The sequence below is a fragment of the Aotus nancymaae genome, unplaced genomic scaffold (genome assembly GCF_030222135.1).
Source record: "Aotus nancymaae isolate 86718 unplaced genomic scaffold, 86718_ANA_hifiasm-v0.15.2.pri h1tg000003l, whole genome shotgun sequence".
In the NCBI taxonomy this organism is placed as follows: Eukaryota; Metazoa; Chordata; class Mammalia; order Primates; family Aotidae; genus Aotus; species Aotus nancymaae.
This window is the reverse complement of record NW_026988414.1, coordinates 17,908,520-17,923,704: the sequence shown is the minus strand read 5'-3', so window position 1 is coordinate 17,923,704 and position 15,185 is coordinate 17,908,520. Positions and strand designations below refer to the sequence as shown.

Here is a 15,185-nt window from a genome sequence, read left to right as displayed (position 1 = left end):
TAAGGAGTGGAGTTTTAGTCTAGAGGGAGTTAACCAAGTCATTATTTACACACTGTGATTAGAGGCTTTTTCTCCACCCTTGACATTGTTAAGGCAGGTGAGGTATGAGAGTAAATGGCAACCTTTGGAGGAAGAGCAGGGGTCCCCAGGCCGAATCTTGGGATGCCTATGCGCGCCTTGCTCCCCGCTGTGTAAGGAGACACACACGCCTTGCTGGGTAAATGTCTGGCTTCTGTAAGGGCCTTGGCTGTCTCTGATTCCTGGTCACTCATTGTGCAGATGGAAAAACTGAGTCTTGGGGTGGGCAGCCAGCCTAGGGAATCAACAGCAGAAGTAGGACTGAAGGCCAGGATGCTGAGCACTACTCACATCTTCTGTGACTTGGTAGAACTTCTAAGCATCAGCATTATTGGCAGAACAATGTGGAAATTGTGCCTGGAAACAAAGCTGCCACTCTCCCAGGCACCTAACATCAGCGCAGACTGTCCTCTGACATGCCTGAAATGGCATCTCTTTGGGCCTCAGATCCACTGGTAAGTTACTTGGTTGCATTGTCTTAGGCTGCAAGCTTTAGTGGCAACAGTACCAGGACAGGAGCCAGAAAGTTTTCAGACTAAGCTCACCACTAAAAGTTGTGTGACCTTGGCCATGCCTTTCCTTCATCTGTGTGCACTGAGTTCTTTCTGTGGGCCAGGCATTCTGCTAAGGCTGGGGATACAGACGTGAATAAAACAGACCCAGGCCCTGTTCTATGCCTTGGTTTCCCCATCTGGCCATGGGACTCTTGTGAATGCCAGGAGTGTTGAGGTGGGCATGAGCTCTTTGAAGAACTGTCAGGTGAGACCCAGAGAGACAAGGAGACTTGTTTTTGAAACTTCCCCAGGCAGAGTCTGCAGGCACATTGGCCGAGCCAGACACAGTAGCAGGGACGAGCAGGAACAAAGTGGAACAAAACCAAGGGTGGTGAAAGATCGTAATTTACAAACGTCACTGCTTTGGAGTTGTTTCTTCAGATGTCGTGTTGCATAATGTATTGGTTTCCTATGGCTGCTTTCACTTCTGTTGCTTCATGACAACAGAAGTTTATACAATCCTTGGGGTCAGAAGTCGGAAATCAAGGTGTTGGAAGAGTCATATTCCCTCTGGAAGCCCCAGGGGAAAATCTGATTTTTGTCACTGCCTGCTTCTGGTGGCCATCAGCATTCCTTGACTTGTGGCCACATCGTTCCAGCGCTGCCTCTCTGGGCACATTGCCTTCTCTCTTCTGTAACTTCTCTTCTGTATGTCTCAAATCTCCCTTTGTCTTATAAGGACATTTGTTACTGCATTTAGGGGCCACTCAGATAATCCAAGGATGAGCCTAATCTCAAGATCTTTAACTTGATTCCATCTGCAAAGAGCCTTTTTCCAAATAAGGTCACAGTCACAGATTCAGGAGATTAGGATGTAGATGGATCTTTTAGGGGGCTACCGCTCACCCCACCACAGAGAGAAAGAAGCCTAAATCTGTATACATCAGGCAAAAAGCAAAGCTGTGCATATTGAAGATGGAGGGTAATAGGAGTCTTAGAGCCCTCAACACTGCCTTCCCCATTCCAGCCTCATGGGTGCATCTAAGAGCCATTGCTCTGGAACCCCTAGACCTTCAAGGAACAGACTTTGAGAACCGTTGCCTTAGAGAAAGGCCAGGACTCTTAGGCAGCTTCTTGGATGGGAATCCACTTGGTCTGGCTTCTCTCTTGGCAGACTTGCCCTATTAGTAACCAGTGACCACGGATTGCATGTACTTACTGAAAAATACCCTTTTAATGCTTGACTTTGGATTTTATGTTGAAGTGTGTCTCGGGTTAAATATAAAATTCATAGCATATCTTGAGCAACTATTTTGTAGTTATCTATATATAAATCTATTTTACAGCGACACAAATAGAATAGATTATGGAGTGTCAGCATGTAGATAGATTCCGAGTGCTTTTTCACTAATATACCTAATGATTCGTGCTGAGAATATCCAAGGGCTCCACTGTACATTTAAATGGATATAATTAAAATAATGAGCTCTATTTTAAAAAATGATATATGAAAAAAAATTTTTTAAAGAAGTTAGAAGGTGCTGTGCCACTAATTCAAAGTGATATAAGTACTTCTGTGATTCCATTGTTATTAGGACACCTAATTAAATGCAAAGCATTCAAGAAAGCATCATTTGGGCATGTAAATCTAAAGCCTAGAAGTCGGGGGGAAGAGAAAGAAGTTGCCCATGCCCTCGTCGCGGCAAGGACTCGGGGGTGTCACGTTTAAGGGAGGGAATGTTTATGTGCTGTTGTGCCCGTGGGCGACAGAGGGTGGCTCACTGGTCCTCATGTTCTGTGAACTGTCGGGAGTCTGGCTGGTCAGGCAGCTGCAGCTGTATTTGCCAGTGTGACCTCTGATTTGTTTGGGGTGGGAGATGTGGGTGCAAGAACTAGGGAGAGGCAGCTTTTCATGGGAGAAAGACATCCCCCTGTGCCCGACTCTCAGCTTCAGGTGTTAGGAGCACTCCAGGTGACCTGAGGCTGGGAGTTCAGTGGATAGAACAAAGGATTGGGAGTCTGGAGATGCGAGTTCTAGTTTCGACTCTGCTACACGCCCTGTGCCTTTGGAGAGGGCCTCTCCTGTGATGCATTCATGTCTGGCCTTGTTGCAAATGGGTAACCATCCATTCTGGAAACCCATCTGAAGGATCTACTCTGCTGTTCCAGTGGGCCCCAGGGAGTCTTAGGAGGCATACGTCCCAGGGCCTGCTTACTGGAAGACAGGTATCCTTTTGGTCATTCAGCAAATACCTTATTTATGGAGCACCTACTATAGGCCTCCTGGATGCTGGGAATCAGAGGCACATGATACTCCCGAGGGCCCCACCTGCTCTTAGGACGGGTGCAGTCTGGTGAGCCAGTGTACAATGCATTTTCAGATAACAGGGCTGCAAAGGAAATAAAACAAGGCAATGAGCTAGAAGTGAGACTGAAATGTCGGGAAGGGCACGAGTGAGCCAAGATGAGTTCATTAGGACACAGTGGGAGGATGGCTGTCAGAGTAACCTCACCTGTGTGAGGAAGACGTAGCCTTCAGAGAGGGAGTCTGACTCCACCTCAGGCAAGCCAGGAAGGCTTCCCAGAGGCAAGGATGAACCAATGTCATCATTATCATGGCAGCTGCCATTCATGGAAATCTACTCTGTGCCCACCCTCGCAGCTGGCAAGAGTCTTGGTCCTCCTTTAACAGACAAGGAAACAGGCTCAGAGAAGGGATTCTCTTGCCCAAGGCTGCAGGGTGTGCGGGTGGGCAGATGAGAGTTCCATCCAGCCTGCCTGACTCCAGCAGCTCCTCCCTGCCCCTGCCAGGATGCCATGGTGCTGATGTGGACCTTGGGAGCAGGAAGGGACACTGAATCTTTTCAGATGGCATGATCAAGTGCTCTCGAGGCCTCAGACTGAGCTTCAGAACACTGGCTGTGAAGAAAGCCGGGATAAGGGAGTTCTGGTCGGGGGCCCCTTCTGTTTTCTTCTCTCCCATCTCTTTGCCCAGTGAGTCTCAGGACTCTGACCATTAGCACCCATGTGGTCTTAGCTAGGAAACGGGAATGTCAGCTGCTTTCTTGACCCCCCCAGCTTGAATGCGGATGGATACACATCGTTCACTGTCAGCTTCATCAGCATGACCACCTCTGCAGCACTAAGCAAAGTCCTCACTCCCTCACTGCCTGCATCCCATTACAGAACAGTGGTAGAGCTGGCATTCAAACCATTGTTGGTCCAACTCCACAGCCCAAACTTCACAGCCATGTGCTAAAGTCTATATCGCTTAAGATCCTTCCCTTGCATCCTCTGCACATGCCCCTTCCCGGCACTCCATAAAAAGGACAGTAGGTAGATACAGTAGAACGTCTCTACCAGTAGCTACTGTTCTAGGTCCTATGTAGACATTACCTTATTTTGCATCACAGCACTGTGGGGCAGGAACCATGTTTATCCTCATTGTATGGATGTGAAGACTGAGGTTTGGAGGAGTCAAGTCACTTATGTAGGAGCCTGCAACTGGCAATTTTGAGATGTGGCCCTAGGATGATCCAACTTCCAAACCTGGTACTTGGCCCTTCTGCTCCAGTGCTGCTTATGTGGGGGAGCTCACCAACTCCAGGGGATCCCCCTTTCTTGTTGGCCAGCAGCAGGAGTCACCTCCCTCTCTAAAGCCACAGCTGTCCCTTGTGACTTGCTGGACCTGCCGGTTCCATTTATATCTTAGGCCTCACAGAACTTGAGATTTTTTTTGCCCTGTGGTGTCCTGCAGCTAGGCGGGGCTGTGCTCCCCTCTGGGGGATCGGGGGACTCTAGGTCATGATATTGTCCCCCACAGAGGTGGCATCAGCCTGCAAAGCCAGGGAACCTCCTGTTCTCCTGCTCACCCAGGAGCACCTTCTGTATGCCGAAGGTCAAGGATGGGTGACGTGGGGTGGCCTCGGCTGTGGGTGAGGAGGCTGTCCTCTGCGACTTTCTCTCCCAGTCCAGGCTGCCTGCCTCAGGTCCCTGTCCCACCTCGTACCATCCATGTGACTTTGGGTGTATTATCTCACGTCTCAGTGCCACAGTTCCTAGACTGTAAAGTGGAGAGAATACTAAGATTTTCTTCCTAGAGTCACTGCTAAGGAAGAAAGGAATTAGTGTGTTAGAACAGTGCCGGGCACTTAAGTGTAAGTGTTTTTTAAATAAATGAAGGAAATGACTTCTGAGATGATGGAATCATGCAGTTTTACACTTCCTTACTGTGGAGAAGGGCAAAAGCTCAGACAGTGTGTCTGGTGCCTCTGATGGGGCAGACGCATGAGGAGGAGGCATCACTGGGTGCCAATGAAGCTCTAACCATGTGTCATTATTAACAATGGTAATGGTGACCGTGTGACCGTGTCCTGAGAGCAATGCCAGGCCAGGCGCTGTGCTGAGTACTTTCCATGTGTTAGTTGATTAAAATCTGCATGACAACCGTGTTAGCTCCATTTTGCAGTTGGGGAAACCAAGGCTCAGAGGTTAGGTGGCTGGCTCGAGGCCCACAGCGAGGAAGTGGTTGGCACGCTAGCCCTTGCTCCTGACTGGTTTTCCCAGCGTGCCCTCGCACTCGTGTTCCATCTGAGTCCTGGCCTCCTATATGAGTCGTCTTGGGCTGCTGTTAACAGAACGCTGTGGGATGCCACCCCACTGCCGTAGGCTTCATTAAACAACCGAAGTGCATTTTCTCACAGTTCCGGAGGCCGGAGGTTGTGATGAGCTTGCCAGCACAGTTGGGTTCTGGAGAAGGCTGCTTTCTGGTTGCAGAGGGTCACCCTCTCACTGTATTCTCACATGGGGGAGAGAGCAATCTCTTTGTCTTCCTACAAAGCCACCAGTCCCCTCATGAAGGCCCCTCCCATGTGACCTCATTTAGCCACACTTAACCTCCCCAAGTCCCTATCTCCAGATCCAGTCACACTGGGCTTCACCATATGAATTGGGGGCACACAGTTCAGTCCATAGCACCTCCTCATGGCCTCCCCCATTAGCTGGGGCCTTCCCTCTCTCTCTTTGCTCAGTTTCCCAGCCTTTCTACACCCTGGGGGAAAGCTGAAGCTGGGAAGGACAGCAGATGTGATGAAACCCATGCTCCAATTATAATGGGGGCTGCTGAAACCCAAAAAGGAGAAGCGTCTTGCCCAAGGCCACACAGCAAGCCCCCCATAGATCGAGGACCAGAGCCTGGGTCCCTGAGTCCCAGCCCAGTGCCTCTGCTATGCTGCAGTTGGAATGCTGGCGTTCCTGGCCTGGGTGTGCCTGGAGTCTGGGCCTTGAAATTCACAGACCACACTCTCCTCTGGAGCAGTGGAGAGGCAGGCATGGCCAGGGCAGTGTCTCTGTGCCTGGAACATGACTTGATTGCCCAGTATGTGCACGCCTCGGCTTCCCTACTGCACAGAGAGCAGTCATGGGGATGCTTCCTTTGTCAGAAGGCTGTAGAGCCCTTTGGATGATAACATGGACTGCTGTGTTGAAAGGAGGATGCTTCAGGAGTGGATGGCAGGGACCTGGCTTCCTGCCTTGGCCTGTCCCCGATTTTATGTCTGGCCTGAGCAAGTCACAGCTCTGCTTTAGGCCTTACTGTCCCCTTCATGAAGGCCTTCAGTGACCCATGCCCTGCCCACTTCAGAACTGACACGAAAACATCATTGAGGATGTTTTCCAGTGTTTGAAGAGCCCCCTCCCTGCCACAGTGTTGGCTCCGTGACCTCTCAACCCAGTGTCTTTTTGAATTGGAGTTTCCCATTTGTAAAACAGGAGCAGGGAAGAGCCTGGACAAGATCCCAAGCCTTCTTGCCTAGGAACGAAGGGAACAGCACCGGCTACTGTGCACATCAAAGCACTGAAACCCTTACCGCCCAAAGCCTAGTTTGAAGCCCAGCAGCCCTGGCCTTACCTGGGAGCTTGTTAAAAATACAGAATTTTGGTCTGGTGTGGTGGCTCACACCTATAATCCCAGCACTTTGGGAGGCCAAGGCAGGCAGATCACAAGGTCAGGAGATCAAGACCATCCTGGCTAACACAGTGAAACCTCATCTCCACTAAAAATACAAAAAATTAGCTGAGTGTAGTGTCAGGCACCTGTAGTCTCAGTTACTCGGGAGGCTGAGGCAGGAGAATCTCTCGAATCCAGGAGGCAGAGGTTGCAGTGAGCTGAGATCAAGCCACTACACTCCAGCCTGGGCGACAGTGAAACTCCATCTCAAAAAAAAAAAAAAAAAAGAAATGCAGAATCTCTGGGCAAGGCGTGGTGGTACGGTGCCTGAAGTCCCAGCCACTCAGGAGGCCGAGGTGGGAGGGTCGCTTGAGCCCAGGAGCTTGTTCATGTTCTGCCTGCGCAACATGGTGAGACCCGTCTCTAAAAAGGAAAAGAAATGCAGAATCTCAGGCCCCACCCCAGAACAACTGAGCCAGAATCTGCATTTTGTCAAGATCCCCAGCCGATCTGTAGGCACACTGAAGTCCAAGAAGAACTGATTTTTTTTTTTTTTTTTTTGAGACGGAGTTTCGCTCTTTTTACCCAGGCTAGAGTGCAATGGCGCGATCTCGGCTCACCGCAACCTCCGCCTCCTGGGTTCAGGCAATTCTCCTGCCTCAGCCTCCTGAGTAGCTGGGATTACAGGCACGCGCCGCCATGCCCAGCTAATTTTTTGTATTTTTGGTAGAGATGGGGTTTCACCATGTTGACCAGGATGGTCTCGATCTCTTGACCTCGTGATCCACCTGCCTCGGCCTCCCAAAGTGCTGGGATTACAGGCGTGAGCCACCGCGCCCGGCTGAAGAACTGATTTTAACCAGCTGGAGGTGCCCTTTTAGGTCACTTGTAACTCCGGTTATGATAAGTGCAAACAAATCAGTGGCAAGCAAGCCAGCTGGGCACATCTAGACCTCTTGAGACTTCAGCTTCCCCAATGTAAAATGGGCAGAGTTGGAGTCTTTCTTGCTCAATGGTGTTCAAATTGTGCTCCTTAAAGCCTCAGGATTTCCTGGATGACCCTCAAGGGTAACCACGGGGGTCTTGTGGAAGGCTAAGGGGGTTGGGGTGGGGGGGCTGGCATTCATTATGCACACAGACTTGCATGTTCCTGTGGTGCCATGGGCTGATGGGCTCCTGTGTAGGTCTGGAGGAAGAAGATATTGAACGGACTCTCTTCTTTCCCAGGGAGCGCTTGAAGCGCAGCCAGAAGAGCACCAAGGTGGAGGGCCCAGAGCCAGCGCCAGCCGAGGCCTCGCTGAGTGCCGAGCAGGGAACGATGACAGAGGTGAAGGTGAAGACGGAGCTGCCGGACGACTACATCCAGGAGGTGATCTGGCAGGGCGAGGCCAAGGAGGAGAAGAAGGCGGTCGGCAAGGATGGGACCAGCGACGTGCCCGCCGAGATCTGCGTGGTGATTGGCGGCGTCCGCAACCAGCAGACCCTTGGTGAGTGTCCAGCCTCTGTGGTCAGGGCGGAGACCAGGGTGGGAACATGGAGTCAGAGTCCTGGAGAGAAGGGGCCTGGTGCCTCTGCCCCTTCCCTGGCTGAGAGAACCTTTGCTGGCTTCCCTCTGCCTTCAGGGAGAGCGCTCAGCTTCTTAGACTTGCCTTTGCTTGTGTAGTTCCTGGCTGGAGAGCCCTTTTTCTTCTGCTGGACAGCAGGACCCTACTCATCCATCAGTGCCCTGTTTAAGTCAAAGTCTGGAAGCTTCTGGGGGCCCAGTGAATCCCTATGTCTGTCTTAGGGCTCCCATAGCCCTGGGGGGTTCTGCACAGCCCTTACTGCTCGGTATCCTAAATGCCTCTCTGCTTTTCTCCCTCCTGGAGGGAGAGAGATCCCAGTGCTGGTGCTGCTCAGAGCAGATACCCCATCAGGATTGGATCAGTGACAGACGGTGCCTCCCGTGCCTCTTCTGGCCTGGGCTAGGCCCAGAGCAGCTCTGTGGAAACTCACATCTTAGCAACGATTTCTCTGCTCCAGTCTCCAGCATGAGCCAGGGGATACCCCTCAGGGGCTCCCTGCACTGCTGCCAGGTTCACAGACTCAAATGCCCACGAGGCCGAACAAATATGTTTATTTAGCATGAATAGAGATGAGCCAACAGGACAGGAGGTGGGGACCGTGTCCAGTTAGAGAACGCACGCCACATGTGTGGAGGGCGGCCGCTGCTCAGCTGCTGCACTGACGGTTGCTGGGTGGGGATGCGGCTCAGCGTTGCCACGTTGCTGGGCAAATCTACACACCAGAAATGAACACTTTGATGGGAATTCTTTTGGCTTTCAATGTTGGCAACCAACTGACCTTTTGAAATCTGCCAAACAAAACATATCCGTGGGTCAGAGTCCCTGTGGGCACATGTTTGCAACCTAAAGTCCTCATTCCTGGCATGGAGGCCAGAAAATGGTCTGGCCCCAGACTTTTGCTTTCTTCCACACCCTCCTCCATGTTTCCAAGGCTCATCGTGTTCTTAGAAGTGCTGCTTCCTCCCCAGCCTCTGCTGCCTTCCTGGTCCAGCTCTGGCTCACTTGCATCTTCCTGGTGCACATCCTGTATGCAGCATGCTCAGCCTCGTTTCTGCAAGTTTAGACTCAAGCCCTGGTGCCTTTTCTTCCCTGCTGCTTGTGACCATCTCAGCCCCTCCTGGATTATGGCAGCATCCTGCTAACAGCCATGCTTTTGCATCTTACCTGCCCTCTGTCCGACTGCCAGGAGGCCTTAGCCAAAACACAGCACCAACCATGTTGCTCCCCTGCTTATAACCCTGGGACTCCCTACTGTCTCCAGAGTCGAGGCCAGAACATTAAGAGGCTCCATAACCTGAACCTTCTAGCCCCATTTCTTGCGTCTGGTCTTCCCATACAGTCTGCTCTTCCTGTATTTTGTGTATGCTGTTGCCTGTCCCAGGAATGCCTTCCCCCATTTCCACTTGCCCAAAGCCAACCAGTCCTTCAAGGCCAACTCCACTGCCACCTCCTCTCCAAAGACTTTCTTTTTCTTTCTTTCTTTCTTTTTTTTTTTTTTGAGACAGAGTCTCGCTCTGTTGCCCAGGCTGGAGTACAGTGGTGTGATCTCAGCTCACTGCAACGTCCGCCTCCTGGGTTCAAGCAATTCTCCTGCCTCAGTCTCCCAAATAGCTGGGATTACAGGCACCCACCACTACACCTGGCTAATTTTTGTATTTTTAGTAGAGATGGGGTTTCACCATGTTGGCCAGCCTGGGCTCGAACTCCTGACCTCAGATGATCCGCCTGCCTCAGCCTCCCAAAGTGTTGGGAATACAAGTGTGAGCCACTGTGCCTGGCCCGGAAGACTTTCTTGCTCTCTTATGGTGAGAGTGGGCTATTTCTACCTTGCTCCTCAGTTGGTGTACTTTCTACCTTCTTTTTAGATTAGAGGGGCCCTGTCTGTGCCTGTCTCTTCCATGAAAGTGGAAACCCCTAGAGACTGGGGCTCCAGGACCTGCCAGATTTATGTCTCCGTGCTCCCTGCCTACACTCCACAATACCAAACAAAGTATTGGTTTCTGGGAGTGGTGATGTTGACATTGGTGCTGCAACTCTCAGGGTGGGGCCAGGTTATGCTGCAGTAACAAAAGATTCTGAAAGGTACAAGGTATCTTGGTGGCTCAAAACCACAGTAGTTTATTTCTTGTTCACACTACATGTCCATTGGGTGTCAAGAGGGAGCTCTGCTCCCCTCTGGATCCAGATTAAAAGCTGTCATGTAGAATGCTGCCAGCCAAGTGACAGAGGGAAAGCACGCTGTGGAGGGACTTAACGCTGGCAATTAACTGCTGCAGCCAGAGAGAGAGGCATTAATTCTGCTCACAGTCCTTGGCCGGGACTAGTCACATGGCCCCATCCAACCTCAAAGAGTCTGGGAAATGCCATCCTCCCAAGTGATGGAATAGGGGTGAACCAGGAATGTTTGGGGAGGAGCAGGAGTGACTTAGGCGAGTATTGAATGAGAGAGTAAGTCTTTTCAGGGGACTGCACTGACGCTTCACTCCCCGGGGCCAGGGACTATCTTAATCACTGGTGGATTTGTTAGTTAATGGAGAAGACCTGCCCTTGCTCTCTGTGGTATGTGTGTGTTAAGACTCATTAGACCCAGTAGCTGTTTCTGCCCTTCACCAGGAGATGCCTGGTGAAGGGTGGTTGAATCTGAATCCTGGGATAGAGCCAGCGGTCTGGATTCAGTGGGAAAAGCCTTGGGCAGCTAGGCCAGGGAAATGCTGGGAATCTTCCTTAGGCCAGCTGCTTGCACAGTGAGAGCCCCAGGGCCTGTGAGCCTCATGCCAGCCGCCAATGCTGGTTTCCAGCTCAGCTGCTACTCAGCAGCAGGGTCCTTGGCCTCACTGTGCCTTAATGTCCTCCTGTGTTAAATGAGGCGTGGTCCCTGTCCTGGCCACCTCATGGGTGTGGCCATGCAAGGTGGCAGTGGAAGGAAACAGTGTTGCCTGAGGAGAATGAGCTGGGATCCTTGGCCTGGGAGCGAATCCAGGCTCCATGACTTAGTCTCTGTTCTTACAATTAATTACAAAATCATCAGGGTATCTGAATATTCAATGAGATAATGAGTGCAAAGTGCTCAACATTGTATGTAGTAAACAATTAACTATTGCTCTTAGTAGTACTAATATTAATAGTGTACAGTGCCTCTTCAAGAGGAAGGAATAGTCATCGTTTCTGCTTTTTCCCATCTAAGAAGTAAACCAGTGTGATATATTGAAATGATGGGTTGGGGAAGAAAGTCGGCACAGGATAAGGTGTTAGAAGACACGGGTTCCAAGTGGGCTTCAGTTTTCTCATCTGAGAACTAGACTGGGAAACCTGTCTGGACCTTGGTGTTCCTTCTAGTACTGCTTCCCTGCAATTCAGGGACTTTGAGTATCTTGTGAAACTCTTCAGTAATCTGCTTTGGGCAGACCCTTGTGAAAAAGGTTTAGAAGCCCCAGTGACAAGTGATGTGTGGAGCTGCCATGGTGGAGCCCTATAGAAGCAGGGGCAGAGTGCTCCCTGCTGTCATGGCGGCTCATCTTGCATGTTTGAAGGCAGGCTCTCTTGCCTGGGAATGGGGGATTTCTTCCAAGGGTCAGGCTCAGAGGAAGCTGGCTTGGCCTCATCACCAGGAAAGAAAGGCATTTAAAAACAAAATCAGTGTTAGAGTTGAACCTTTTGAACTCTCATCTCCAGAGGGCAAGTATATTTTAACTTGTGGGTCAAGTCCAAGCAGTTGCTATTGGCTGTAAGGAGTTGTCTGTTGCAGATTCTAAAGGGTGCCATGATTGATTGTTGATGCCCTAGATGTAGAGGTGGGCAGTGGAGCTAGGCATGCTGTCAGTTTGATACCTCTGACCTTGTTTTATAGAGGGGCAGACAGGCCTGGGGAAAGGATGAGAGTTACCTAGGGTCACCCAGCAAGTTGGTGACATTTCCTTTCATGGCATGAAGGGCCCACTCCACCTCACAACCCCTGCCTCCTACCTGCTTCTGAAAGTATATCAAGGAGGGAAAGCTGACCCTGGAACCTGGCTGGGTGGGATGCTGGTTAGAGCTGTGCCTTTAAGTGAGCTCCTGCCGCAGAGTGCATTCATTGTGCTGGTCACCCAGCATGGGAGATTTAACATGTTCCTGGGGCACTTGGCAGGGGAGTGCTGGGTGCTGTGGTGCTGAGGGCCTCCTGAGTGCTTTGCTCTCCCAGCCTCGCTCTGGGCTCAGAGATGGGCTCTGTTGCGGAGTAGAATGGCGTTCCTGTTCAGTCACCCAGTGCTGCGCCATGAGGGAGCCTCCCCGAGTCCACACTGGCCCTTTAATAGCCATGAGACAAACAATGTTCCCAGTGACACAAACATTATCCAAGGCACTTCCCGTGGAGGAGCCCGGGTCATGGGCACGCAGATGGCATTTGGCAGCTTCTCCTGTTGGAGTCAGGAGGGGCATCAGCGCCCAGGAGGCTGGCTGCCAAGTTTGCAGTGGTTGCTGCTGCTTCTCTGCTACCCAGAGAGTTCCCTGTGCGGAGAAGGGTGTCTCTCACTCCAAGACAGAACGTCACTGCCATTGGAGCTGGTGTGGGGTTTGGGGACAAGACCAAGAGCTTCCTTTTATAGCAAGAACAGCAGAGATGATACTAAACTTGATAACTTTGTTGGATAAAACCAGAAGTGAAAGAAAGAAAGTTAACAGATGCCTGCACCCACCTGACAGGCTGCGTGAACAGCTCTGTACGGCAGCCCCAAGAAGGAAGGGCAGAGCCACACCCGAGGTTTCAGGGGTCCTCTGGGAGGAATAGTAAACACAAGGCACTGCCGTTGCTCCTGCTCAATCCCATGTTCGTGGCAGACACTGCGAATTGATGACTGCACATTGTCCAACAATGCGCCTCAGAATCCTTCTCAACAGTACAGCAAGAGGTCTCTGCCAGTCAGCTAGAACTGAAAAATTAGAAGTGGAAACCTGCTTGCCATTCTTGTCCTCAATGAAGATAAGGCAAGTTGGGTTTACAAGAATCAGGGCATCCAGCCCACAGACCATTTCCTGGCTCTAAGAGAGAAGGATGCCTGCATCCCATCATGGTGGTCCAGGTGTACTATCAAGCAGTGGGTGCTCCTCCCCGGGCTGTGGTCCTTAATCCTGAGGTGGTTACTAACAAGGCAGTCCAGGGAGAGCCGTAGGGGCCGGCGACCCGAGACTTACCAAGCTTCCCCAGTGGCAGTGCAGGAGACCGTGGAGAGACCTAGTGGCCCAGACTTGATTCTCTTTAGATGAGGGACAGGGACCAACTGGGTCCTTCCCCAGAGAGTCAGCTCGGTGCTGCGAAGAGCTCCATGGAGGAGCTAAGGGATGTTTGTCCTGGGTCAGGAGGAGACTGGGGTTAGTGGAGGCATGAAGGGGAGGATGATGGAATCTAAATATTCACAACTTATAGCATTTTGCAAGGGGCATATGGAGCAGACGCATTCCAGGGTGTCCCAGCCAATACGGAGAAGTCTCCAGGAGGGGATTTCAACTCAGTAAAAGAAAGGACTTTGTGTGATCATGGGAACTGTTGGACGTGGGCCTGTGAGGGAGGGAGTTCCTTGTCCTGACATAGGTGATCAGGGAGGGTCACTGGACAGAGTGCAGGAGGGAGAGTCAAGGATCAGACAGATGGGAGACTGGATCCTGCAAGGCTGTTTCTAGGCAGCGAGCTTTCAGGACCAAGGTACAGAGGTGTTTTCACACACGCAGGGCAGCCCCGGGAGCCCGGGAAGGAGGAGGAAGGAGCTCCAGCCAGGAGGCAGCAGCCAGGCTGTGGCTCTGGAAGAAGCAGCAGAGGAGCTTGACAGTCATTCAGACACAGCCACGTGGGTTTCAGCCTGTGACAGACCCAGGCAGCGTAGGTGCCAGGTCCTGATTCATCTGCCAGCTGATAGTTAGTTTCCTGTTTCAATAGGTTGTTGGCAGAGCCTCACACGAGAGCCTGCCAGAACCAACTCTCAGCTCTTTGCTGCAGCCACTCGGAAAGGAGGCGTTCTGGCCACTCTCCCAGGCGTGTCCTATCCCTGCTACTGACGCTTCCTCCTGTGGTCTGAAGGGCTGGAGAGTCCCTGTTAGAAAGGGCCCCCGGGCTATAAGTCAAGAACTCTGGGTTTACCCTACTGTAGGGCCTTGGATAAGCCCCTTAACTTCTCTAAGCCACTGTGTCTTGAATGATCAGTAGGTAGAATAAAGCCTGCACCTCTTTCCAGTAGAATTGTTGGGGGCAGAGGGAAGTAATAGGCATGCAAGTGTTTTTAACAGGGGACAAAAAAACGTAAAACCAGTACCGCTGCTATTAGCTGAAACCTCAGGACGTTGATATCTCTAGAACACTGATTACCTCTAGAGTGATAGGAACCTAAAAGGCCAAGGATTTCAAACGTTTGTTTTTGCTCAGTACCTCCTAAAAGAATTTTGAAAACTGTGTCTTCTTTTTCACATGTTTAAGTTGACATCTAACATTTTTATCCAAAGTTTAAATCATTGCAAAGGATATAATTTCCAGGATATTGTGATACTGTGTTAAAAGAAAAAAAAGGGTGGCATTTTGGAAATAAAACTGTGAACCAATTTTCAAAACGTATCCAAGAGAATCCAAACACCACCACTATTTGATATCCGCCATCATCACTTTACAAACATATAAACAAGCCTGTCTTTAACAGTCAGAAATTTTACATCTTTCCTTTTTCTCCTTGAGCTCATATTTCCAGTCCACTGCCCCCACAGGATTTTATCCTAATGTAAAATGTATTTTTTTATGCTTGAAACTCTTTTATTGATCACTGTTTCATACTCATCTGCCGTAACAAGATGTACATAAATTGAAATTGAAATTTCTAAAAAAAAATTTCCTAAGATCATAAAGCTCTACATTCTCCAACATTTTTTTTCCAGATTGAGTTGTTATTAGCATACAATTCATCAAAACCAAATTTAGGTAAATAGTAAATGTAAAAGTAAAAAATTATTGAAAACGTATCTCTTAATGAAATGGATAGGGCTTCATTTCTTTCTCAATTGGCTCCTGTATCGGTGAATTAATATTTCTTACTGCTAGAAGGAGACAAGATTCAGCTTTAATTTATTTCCTATCTTTTGGTT

At 50.4% G+C, this 15,185-nt stretch overlaps 1 protein-coding gene across 14 annotated transcripts in view; it reads left to right on the top strand.

The window, feature by feature from the left end:
* Positions 1-15,185, top strand: part of ZNF618 (zinc finger protein 618) — a 176,194-nt gene that overhangs the window by 106,956 nt on the left and 54,053 nt on the right. For all 14 annotated transcript variants that reach the window (XM_021672172.2, XM_021672171.2, XM_064378699.1 and 11 more), the window contains exon 3: positions 7,747-8,006. In XM_021672172.2, the coding sequence (XP_021527847.1) occupies positions 7,747-8,006 (260 nt within the window). The remainder of the gene's footprint in view (positions 1-7,746; positions 8,007-15,185) is intronic.